General features: G+C 39.0%; 1 protein-coding gene across 1 annotated transcript; it reads left to right on the top strand.

Moving 5' to 3' along the window:
* Positions 1-2,114: 2,114 nt before the first annotated feature.
* Positions 2,115-12,003, top strand: LOC133631836 (gastrula zinc finger protein XlCGF57.1-like). Its single transcript, XM_062024001.1, has 2 exons — positions 2,115-2,371; positions 10,566-12,003. The coding sequence occupies exons 1-2, from the start codon at positions 2,194-2,196 to the stop codon at positions 11,837-11,839; spliced, it is 1,452 nt and encodes a 483-aa protein (XP_061879985.1). The 5' UTR covers positions 2,115-2,193; the 3' UTR covers positions 11,840-12,003.
* Positions 12,004-12,230: the final 227 nt, after the last annotated feature.

Below are 12,230 nucleotides of genomic sequence, written 5' to 3' on the forward strand. Positions count from 1 at the left end.
TAAAATTATATTTTCCAAAGACAATATAATCTTAAATCATTTACAAAAGTTAAAAATAGGGGATATAAGGACAATTTATATAACATAACCAATTATTCCTCAAATTAAAGAAATACAATTTTAAATTAAGTAATGATTTTTTTTTAAACAAAAATTCCACTTTATGGTTGAAAATTGTTATATCTGTATCATGTGAATTATTGATTTTGGAATGCGATACGGTATATTTATTTTGGGAGTAGAAAGTGAATAAAATAGAAAAGTCCTTAAATTAGTGTCATTATTGGATACATTTAAATTGCTTTAGATAAGCCCATTTTTTTTGTAATATTATTTTTAGTCTATTTGTTTTGTGTCTTACTTTTACTTTATTTTGACAGTTTTTGTTTGGATAAGGGTGTTATTTGCCCAAACTCTGAGGATATTGAAAAGTGCCTTAATTTGTTTTTAGATTGTGAATATATATTATCTGTTGTTCAATAAAAAAGCGGAAGAAAATCTGTGCAGTGCCGACCATAGACATCTTTTAAGTAGACGCAGCATTGGCTGCTGTGACGCGAGAAATTCGGCCGCCATCTTGAAGTGGTGATGAGGAGCCGGCGAGCAGGCTAAACTGACAGTTGACAGGTGGGAAACAGAGATGGTGTTCAGCGTTTTCCTGCTCAAATGAGCGGACTGTTGAAAATAGGAATTGGGGGATTACTTTTCACAAGTAAGATTTAACATTAACGTACTATTGGTTGTATTTTGTGAAAAGAGTGTGTGCATATTGTATATAGTTCTCTGCAAACCTATGGGGGCATCATGCCTTCAGTGTGCATATTATATAGAGTTATCTGCAAACCTATGAAATTTTCTATTTTGTCTTCATTATTTTGTCAGAATGCTTCATTTGTATGTGAAAATCACAAAGAAATCGTCTGGGGGAGGATGACCCAGTTTACAAACTTTCAGCCCCACCTAAAACCAAAGTCACCAGCAGCCACTGATTATGATGCATTCTCATTTCAGGCAAAGTATAAGACAATACTTTCTTAACAGTATAATTGTAACCAGGAATAAGTCTTCAAGTAACAATATTCAAATACTAACATTGTTAGGTAAGACAGAGTTTGGTTTTATTCTGAATCCAGTGAAACAGATTGGTGGTTTTAGCTGATATAAAGACTTTCAAGTGTTTATATATGTTTATGTTGAAGTATTTGGCAGACGCTTTTATCCAAAGCGACATACATAAAAAATACATATAAAACAATCACTGTAAACATGATCATTTAAGGGAAGAATGTAATACAAAATATCAATACAAAGTGTCAAGACAGAATAAACTCAGCAACAGAGATACAGTCTATAAGATATATATATATATATATATATATATATATATATATATATATATATATATATATATATATATATATATATATATATATATATATATATATATATATATATATATATATATATATATCTAATGTATTCATACATTGTTTATGTAGGATATACGCATGTATATATAACCTAATCATATTGTTTCTCAAATTTAAAAATAGCTGACCGTTTTTTCCCCCCTTCTCTGGGATTATATTCCCAGTTTTGATCTCGGACGTCTGGTCACTTATAGCATATAAGAATATTCTATTACTGTTAAGCAAACTATGAATAATAAAACATGTGTCCTTTATCATAGCTACATGTATGAAAAAAAAAAAAGCGGGTGAAAATCAGTGGTATTCAGTGAGGTAAAATGAATGAAATGCGCTGACAGTTCATTGCTCCTGCCAAATGAATTGCACTGAGTGGAGCGGATCACCACTCCAAGATGGCGGCCCCGCGTCTCGTCACCGCCAGTAGGCAGTAGCGCACCATGCTGCGTACCCTTATAAGATGTCTATGGCCATACCTATGACACCATTCTTCAGCCACCATCTTGGAAAAAATATATACGGAACGTGTCAAATGTCAAAATACGTCCGGACTTTGCGTATGGGGTTGCAGGAAAAAACAAATAGAAAAGAAATAGCCGCTGTCTTAAGTGACGTCACTTTCGCCGAACGACGATTGACCCACTGTTGTTGCCGTAGAATTTTCCGCTTCCGCAAGCCTTTGCTTTGTCATATTTGTCTGCCGAGCGGACAGGACAAAGAGCGACGGTGACGAAGTGAAAATCCACTAGTGAATACTAGCATCGCCATGTTCAGAAGGTTGGTGAGGGAGCGACTCATGGCGGTTGCTGACGAAATCATCTTGATGTTTGAGAGAACCATTGCGTCGTACGAGGAGGAAATTGCTCGCACCAAAGAGGAGAACGAGCGACAACGACGCCGACTGGAAACTGTTAGCAAGATGCCGAGTGTGCTACACATTGACGGTATGTTACTACCTATCTTTACTACCTATGTAAACTACCTATGTTTACTAACTATCTTTACTACCTATCTTTACTACCTATGTTTGCTAACTATGTTTACTACATATCTTTACTACCTATGTTTACTAACTATGTTTACTTCCTATCTTTACTACCTATGTAAACTACCTATGTTTACTAACTATGTTTACTACCTATTTTTACTACCTATGTTTACTACCTATGTAAACTACCTATGTTTACTACCTATATTTACTACCTATGTAAACTACCTATGTTTACTAACTATGTTTACTACCTATCTTTACTACCTATGTAAACTACCTATGTTTGCTAACTATGTTTACTACCTATTTTTACTACCTATGTTTACTACCTATGTTTACTACCTATGTAAACTACCTATGTTTACTAACTATGTTTACTACCTATCTTTACTACCTATGTAAACTACCTATGTTTACTAACTATGTTTACTACCTATGTAAACTACCTATGTAAACTACCTATGTAAACTACCTATGTTTACTAACTATGTTTACTAACTATTTTTACTACCTATGTTTACTACCTATGTCACTAACTATGTTTACTAACTATTTTTACTACCTATGTGTACTAACTATTTTTACTACCTATGTTTACTACCTATGTTTACTAACTATTTTACTACCTATGTTTACTAACTATTTTTACTACCTATGTTTACTACCTATGTTTACTTACTACCTATGTTTACTACCTATGTTTACTACATATGTTTACTACCTATATTTACTACCTATGTAAACTATCTATGTTTACTACCTATATTTACTACCTATGTTTACTACCTACGTAAACTATCTATGTTTACTACCTATGTTTACTACGTATGTAAACCATCTATTTTTACTACCTATATTTACTACTTATGTAAACTATCTATATTTACTACCTATGTAAACTACCTATGTTTACTACCCATGTTTACTACCTATGTTTACTACCTATATTTACTACCTATGTTTACTATCTATGTTTACTATCTATGTTTACTACCTATTTTGACTACCTATTTTTACTAACTATGTTTACTACCTATTTTGACTACCTATTTTTACTACCTATGTTTACTACCTATTTTGACTACCTATGTTTACTATCTATGTTTACTAACTATATTTACTACCTATGTTTACTACCTATTTTGACTGCCCATTTTTACTACGTATATTTACTACCTATGTTTACTACCTATGTTTACTACCTATGTGTACGACCTATGTTTACTACCTATTTTTACTACCTATGTGTACGACCTATGTTTACTACCTATTTTGACTACCTATGTTTACTACCTATGTTTACTACCTATGTTTACTAACTATATTTACTACCTATGTTTACTACCTATTTTGACTGCCTATTTTTACTACCTATATTTACTACCTATGTTTACTACCTATGTGTATGACCTATGTTTACTACCTATGTTTACTACCTATGTTTATGTATCTCTCTTTTAATACCTTTTGCACAAACTCGTTTTATAACAATTGCTAAAAATGACACATTTTTATTGTACTTGTTCTTCTCCAATAAATAAATAATTACGTGTCAGCCTTCCCAGTAAGGTCTATTCAGGTTTGCTGGAGAGGAGGCTACGCCGGATAGTGGAACCTCGGATTCAGGAGGAACAGTGTGGTTTTCGTCCTGGTGGTGGAACTGTGGACCAGCTCTATACTCTGGGCAGGGTCCTTGAGGGTGCATGGGAGTTTGCCCAACCAGTCTACATGTGCTTTGTGGACTTGGAGAAGGCATTGGACCGTGTCCCTCGGGAAGTCCTGTGGGGAGTGCTCAGAGAGTATGGGGTACCGGACTGTCTGACTGTGGCGGTCCGCTCCCTGTACGATCAGTGTCAGAACTCGGTCCGCATTGCCGGCAGTAAGTCGGACACGTTTCCAGTGAGGGTTGGACTCCGCCAAGGTTGCCCTTTGTCACCCATTCTGTTCATAACTATTATGGACAGAATTTCTAGGCGCAGTCAAGGCGTTGAGGGGATCCGGTTTGGTGGCTGCAGGATTAGGTCTCTGCTTTTTGCAGATGATGTGGTCCTGATGGCTTCATCTGGCCAGGATCTTCAGCTCTCACTGGATCGGTTTGCAGCCGAGTGTGAAGCGACTGGGATGCGAATCAGCACCTCCAAGTCCGAGTCCATGGTTCTCGCCCGGAAAAGGGTGGAGTGCCACCTCCGGGTTGGGGAGGAGACCCTGCCCCAAGTGGAGGAGTTCAAGTACCCGGGAGACTTAATCCTACAGAGAGACAAGGTCTCTCCCTTAGACCGTTCTGCATGTCCACCTGATCTAAATGTAACTGAGAGCATTTTTGGTGATCAATTCCAGACCTTTGACACCTTCCGTGAAGCCATCTTCACCATTTGGAGCAATGATCAAGCATACCTAAACCTATTTTGAAGAACAGTGGAGCTTCACATTTGAACTCATACAGTTCCAATTCCTTGTGCTTGGAAATCGATACCAGTACCAATTTTCTATACTTTTGTGTGTTCATGTAGTATTAAATCTTTTTATTTGATGATGTTAAATGGTTTAGTCATACCGTCTAAACAATGTATTTAATACTTAGCTGATAATGTTAATTGTGCTTTCAGTTGCTTATACAGCGGTTAGGGTTTGATTGATTGATTGAAACTTTTATTAGTAGATTGCACAGTACAGTACATATTCCGTACAATTGACCACTAAATGGTAACACCCCAATAAGTTTTTCAACTTGTTTAAGTCGGGGTACACGTAGTTAGATACTAGAACTAAATACGTTTTTCCATTAGAAACCATGTAAATCCAAATATACTTTATGTTCGCATAAAACATTCGTATTACACTAAACAAAAACATAAAAGCAACACTTTTAGTTTTGTATTATAATTTTTTCCCCACATGTGGTCTACATAACATGTAATGGTGCGTCTTTGTCAACATTTTGCATAGATGATATTTTACAGACTATCTTCAAGCCGCTTTCTGACCGTCTCTTCAGGATGCGCCGTTTTGTGGGCGATCTTATTTATGTGCCTCCACTTCAACTGCGTCACGTCCCCGTTTTCCATGTTGTAGCGCTTCCATATATAGTCTGACAGATATAAGCAACGTCAAAATATAAGCTCTCTAGGTCAAATTTGACCATATATGCCCGATTGTTGCTGAGATAGGCTCCAGAGCCCCCCGCAACCCTGAAGGGAATAAGCGGTAGAAAATGGATGGATGGATGAAAATATCGGCTGATGAGATAGGGCGAGAAACGTCACAGGACCGAGCTAGTTCCAAACAGCTTGTTTGGCGGTAATATGAGGAAAGGCAAGATTATTTAAGGAAATAACTCTGCAAATCCTCCACGGTTTGATTTCAAGTTTTCGGGACTTATGGGGATCCCAAATACACATAAGGAGGTACCATCAGGTTAGAAAAGTACTTTTCTTACCTTCTGGTACCTGCTGATCTGTATTTGGGATCTGCATATATCCTGAAAAATTGCGCGTGTCTGCCTTTGTAGTCGATGCCGACACCGTAGTCAATAAGCTTCTTCTTTTCCTCTATTTTCTTGTTATGGGACATTCATCCTCTGCTGTTGCCATTTCTAATATAAAGTAGTGTAAAGTTCTTACTTATATATGTCAGTAAACTCGCCATGAAAGCGCTAAAACATACCGGTGTAGTGAGTTTACATTATTCACCCAAGGAACTTTAGTTATTAGAGAGTTCCGGTCGGGACGTTTTTTCACGGGACACATTTCCTGTGTGGTTGTTTCCTGGATGAGAAGATGCTGCTCCGTTGTTGATTGACGTAAAGTGTGAATGTCATTAAAAGAGTTAGCGCCATCTTTTGACACTTCTTCCACTCCCGTCCTTGCACGCTACACCGCTACAACAAAGATGACGGAGAAAAGACGCTGTCGAAGGTGAGCCACGTAAATAAGACCGCCCACAAAACGGCGCATCCGGAAGAGACAGTCAGAAAGCGACTTGAAGATGATGTGTAAAACATCATCTATGCAACATTTTGACCAAAGAACCACCATTACATGTCATGTAGACCAGTGGTCCCCAACCACCGGTCGGTACCGGTCCGTGACACATTTGCTACCGGGCCGCACAGAAATAATAATTCATTTATAAAGTACCACATTTTCTCGGACTTAACTTTCACCTGTCCCACTAACTACACCAATAAGCTTGTTAATAGAAGTATATTACAACTCCTTTGTTATAGCACATTAATGGACATATAAAATGTTGATGTGCCAGGTTGTAGCCAAAGGCTAATTTTTGATGCTTTTTTTTGTGCTCTTTTTATCTGCCACACGTAGAAAGCCGGTCCGTGACAATAATGCATAAATCAAACCGGTCACTGATGGGAAAAAAGGTTGGGGATCCCTGATGTAGACCACAAGGAAGTGTTCTCAATTTAGAAAATAATGATAAAGAACTCCGGCTTATTAGTGATTCCCAAAGCCCAAAAAAAGGCTGGACTCTCACACTATTATGTTAGATCCACTATGGACTGGACTCTCACTATTATTTTAGATCCACTATGGACTGGACTCTCACACTATTATATAATAGAATAGAATAGAAAGTACTTTATTTATCCCTGGGGGAAATTCAGCCATTATGTTAGATCCACTATGGACTGGACTCTCACACTATTATGTTAGATCCACTATGGACTGGACTCTCACACTATTATGTTAGATCCACTATGGACTGGACTCTCACACTATTATGTTAGATCCACTATGGACTGGACTCTGACTATTATGTTAGATCCACTATGGACTGGACTCTCACACTATTATGTTAGATCCACTATGGACTGGACTCTCACACTATGATGTTAGATCCACTATGGACTGGACTCTTACTATTATGTTAGATCCAATATGGACTGGACTCTCACACTTTTATGTTAGATCCACTATGGACTGGACTCTCACTATTATGTTAGATCCACTATGGACTGGACTCTCACTATTATGTTAGATCCACTATGGACTGGACTCTCACACTATTATGTTAGATCCACTATGGACTGGACTCTCACACTATTATGTTAGATCCACTATGGACTGGACTCACACTATTATGTTAGATCCACTATGGACTGGACTCTCACACTATGATGTTAGATCCACTATGGACTGGACTCTTACTATTATGTTAGATCCACTATGGACTGGACTCTCACACTATTATGTTAGATCCACTATGGACTGGACTCTCACTATTATGTTAGATCCACCATGGACTGGACTCTCACTATTATGTTAGATCCACTAAGGACTGGACTCTCACTATTATGTTAGATCCACTATGGACTGGACTCTCACTATTATGTTAGATCCACTATTGACTGGACTCTCACTATTATGTTCGATCCACTCTGGACTGGACTCTCACTATTATGTTAGATCCACTATGGACTGGACTCACACTATTATGTTAGATCCACTATGGACTGGACTCTCACACTATTATGTTAGATCCACTATGGACTGGACTCTCACTATTATGTTAGATCCACTATGGACTGGACTCTCACACTATTATGTTGGATCCACTATGGACTGGACTCTCACTATTATGTTAGATCCACTATGGACTGGACTCTCACACTATTATGTTAGATCCACTATGGACTGGACTCTCACACTATTATGTTAGATCCACTATGGACTGGACTCTCACTATTATGTTAGATCCACTATGGACTGGACTCTCACTATTATGTTAGATCCACTGTGGACTGGACTCTCACACTATTATGTTAGATCCACTATGGACTGGACTCTCACACTATTATGTTAGATCCACTATGGACTGGACTCTCACTATTATGTTGGATCCACCATGGACTGGACTCTCACTATTATGTTAGATCCACTATGGACTGGACTCTCACTATTATGTTAGATCCACTATGGACTGGACTCTCACTATTATGTTAGATCCACTATGGACTGGACTCTCACTATTATGTTAGATCCACTATGGACTGGGCTCTCACACTATTATGTTAGATCCACTATGGACTGGACTCTCACTATTATGTTAGATCCACTATGGACTGGACTCTCACACTATTATGTTAGATCCACTATGGACTGGACTCTCACACTATTATGTTAGATCCACTATGGACTGGACTCTCACTATTATGTTAGATCCACTATGGACTGGACTCACACTATTATGTTCGATCCACTATGGACTGGACTCTCACTATTATGTTAGATCCACTATGGACTGGACTCTCACTATTATGTTAGATCCACTATGGACTGGACTCTCACTATTATGTTCGATCCACTATGGACTGGACTCTCACACTATTATGTTCGATCCACTATGGACTGGACTCTCACTATTATGTTAGATCCACTATGGACTGGACTCTCACTATTATGTTAGATCCACTATGGACTGGACTCTCACTATTATGTTCGATCCACTATGGACTGGACTCTCACACTATTATGTTATATCCACTATGGACTGGACTCTCACTATTATGTTCGATCCACTATGGACTGGACTCTCACACTATTATGTTAGATCCACTATGGACTGGACTTTCACAATATTATGTCAGACCCACTCAACGTCCATTGCATCCGGTCTCCCCTAGAGTGGGGGGTGGGGGGGGGGGGGGTCACCCACATCTGCGGTCCTCTCCAAGGTTTCTCATAGTCATTCTCATCGACGTCCCACTGGGTTGTGAGTTTTTCCTTGCCCTTATGTGGGCTGTGAGCCGAGGATGTCGCTGTGGCTTGTGCAGCCCTTTGAGACACTTGGGATTTAGGGCTATATAAATAAACATTGATTGATAATAATATGACGCCTCTAATGCGCCTTATAATCCAGTGCGTCTAATACAGGGGTCACCAACGCGGTGCCCGCGGGCACCAGGTAGCCCGTAAGGACCAGATGAGTAGCCCGCTTGCCTGTTCTAAAAAGAGCTCAAATAGCAGCACTTACCAGTGAGCTGCCTCTATATTTTAAATTTTATTTATTTACTAGCAAGCTGGTCTCGCTTTGCCCAACATTTTTAATTCTAAGAGAGACAAAACTCAAATAGAATTTGAAAATCCAAGAAAATATTTTAAAGACTTGGTCTTCACTTGTTTAAATAAATTCATTATTTGTTTTACTTTGCTTCTTATAACTTTCAGAAAGACAATTTTAGAGAAAAAATACAACCTTAAAAAAGATTTTAGGATTTTTAAACACATATACCTTTTTACCTTTTAAATTCCTTCCTCTTCTTTCCTGACAATTTAAATCAATGTTCGAGTAAATTTATTTTTTTGTTGTAAAGAATAATAAATACATTTTAATTTAATTCTTCATTTTAGCTTCTGTTTTTTCGACGAAGAATATTTGTGAAATATTTCTTCAAACTTATTATGATTAAAATTCAAAAAAATGATTCTGGCAAATCTAGAAAATCTGTAGAATCAAATTTAAATGTTATTTCAAAGTCTTTTGAATTTCTTTTAAAATTTTTGTTCTGGAAAATCTAGAAGAAATAATTATTTGTCTTTGTTAGAAATATAGCTTGGTCCATATTGTTATATATTCTAACAAAGTGCAGATTGGATTTTAACCTATTTAAAACATGTCCAAAAAATTATCAAATTAATCTTAATCAGGAAAAATTACTAATGATGTTCCATAAATTATTTTTTTTATTTTTTCAAAAAGATTCGAATTAGCTAGTTTCTCTCTTCTTTTTTTCGGTTGAATTTTAAAGAGTCGAAATTGAAGATAAACTATGTTTCAAAATTTAATTGTCATTTTTTTCGTGTTTTCTCCTCTTTTAAACCGTTCAATTATGTGTAAATATCATTAATTATTAATAATAACATAGAGTTAAAGGTAAATTGAGCAAATTGGCTATTTCTGGCAATTTATTTAAGTGTGTATCAAACTGGTAGCCCTTCGCATTAATCACTACCCAAGAAGTAGCTCTTGCTTTCAAAAAGGTTGCTGACCCCTGGTCTAATATATGAAAAAAGATAAAATAATAGACCATTCATCGGCAGTGCGCCTTATAGTCCGGTGCGCCCTATGGTCCGGAAAATACGGTAGATGGGAATGGAGGAAAGGGTTAACGTGTTTTTTGTTTCCTGCAGACGTCCCGCAGCTAATCGGTCGTCAAGAAGAACGTCCGCCTCGGCCGCAGGCGTGGAACTCCACTTCCCAGCAGGAGGATCCACAGCCCCCCCACGTTAAAGAGGAGGAGGAGGAACTGTGGATCACTCACGAGGGAGAGCCGGAGGAGGACGAATTTGCCAAGTTGCCGTTGACCGTAGTCTCGGTGAAGATCGAAGACGACGAAGACAAACCCCAAGCAGACGACCTCTTAGCTCCACTGTCAGATAGTGAGGCTGAAGGCAGAGTTAAGGAACCTCTGAGGAGCCATCCAGACTTTGTGGGGGACATGAGCACTCGCACTGACCACAAACAAGCAGGTAAAGAACGTTTTATCTGCTCAATTTGCGGCGAAACCCTTTCTTTCAGGAGCGCTTTGACTCGACACATGCGGACACACCGAGGAGAAAAGCCCTTCAGTTGCTCCGTTTGTGCCAAAACCTTTGCTCGGAAGGACATCTTGATCGAACACCGGAAAACACACAGCGGAGAAAAGGCCTTCAGCTGCTCGGTTTGCGGGGACAGGTTTGCCCACAAGACCACGTTGAACCGACACATGAGGACACACACGGGGGAGAAGCCCTTCCGCTGCTCATTTTGCGGTAAACGCTTCTCTCAAAAGATCCACATGGTGGCGCACGTGGCGACGCACACGGGACAAAAACCTTTCGCCTGCTCCGTGTGCGGCAAAAGCTACTCCCTCAAGTCCAAGATGATTGCGCACAAGAGAGCACACGCGCTCAGAAAACCCTTCCGGTGTTCGATTTGCGGGGAGAAATTCGCGCACCGGTTCTCGCTGAATTTGCACGTGGAAACGCACAAAGAAGACAAACACTTTGTTTGCGCCGTCTGCGGCAAGTCGTTTTCTCTGAAGAAAATCCTGATCGGTCACATGAGGACGCACACGGGAGAGAAACCCTTTAGCTGCTCGTTTTGCGACAGGGCCTTTTCGTTGAAGAAAATTTTGACCGTCCACATGAGGACGCACACGGGGGAGAAACCCTTCAGTTGTTCATTTTGCGCCAAAGGTTTTACTCAAAAGGCACACATGCTGTCACACATGAGGACGCACACGGGAGAAAAACCTTTCAGTTGCGCCATCTGCGGGGATACTTTTTCTCAGACGTCCACTTTGAATAGACACATGCGGACGCACACGGGGGAAAAACCTTTCCGGTGTTTGATTTGTGGCGAAAGCTATTCTCAGAAGAGGAGTTTGACGGCACACATGCGAACACACGGCGGCGGGGAATAAACTGGTTGGACTGAACATGAATGGTGGAGTTCAACCTTCACCTTTTTGTAAGAATACAGAACTGTACGTAAATATTTAAAAGCACAATTGATAGCAATCTTAAAACAATGTGTTGGGAAATGTATTAGTACATTACTTCTTTGATGTAACAATGAATATTGCCAATAAATCTGATAATATTGAACCAATGGGTGTTGTTGGTCACTTCCTTTATATCAGACCTGGGCATTCTGCGGCCCGCGGGCCACATCCGGCCCTTTGTGCGTCCCTGTCCGGCCCGCGTGAGGCCAATCATAAATGACAAAATACATTTAAAAAAGTATCTATGTCGAGTGTGCAATACAACGGTGCTGCTTTTGTTTTGAAAAGCGTTATTTGTATTACTTCCGTG

This window comes from Entelurus aequoreus, linkage group LG17, assembly GCF_033978785.1.
Source record: "Entelurus aequoreus isolate RoL-2023_Sb linkage group LG17, RoL_Eaeq_v1.1, whole genome shotgun sequence".
Taxonomy (NCBI): Eukaryota; Metazoa; Chordata; class Actinopteri; order Syngnathiformes; family Syngnathidae; genus Entelurus; species Entelurus aequoreus.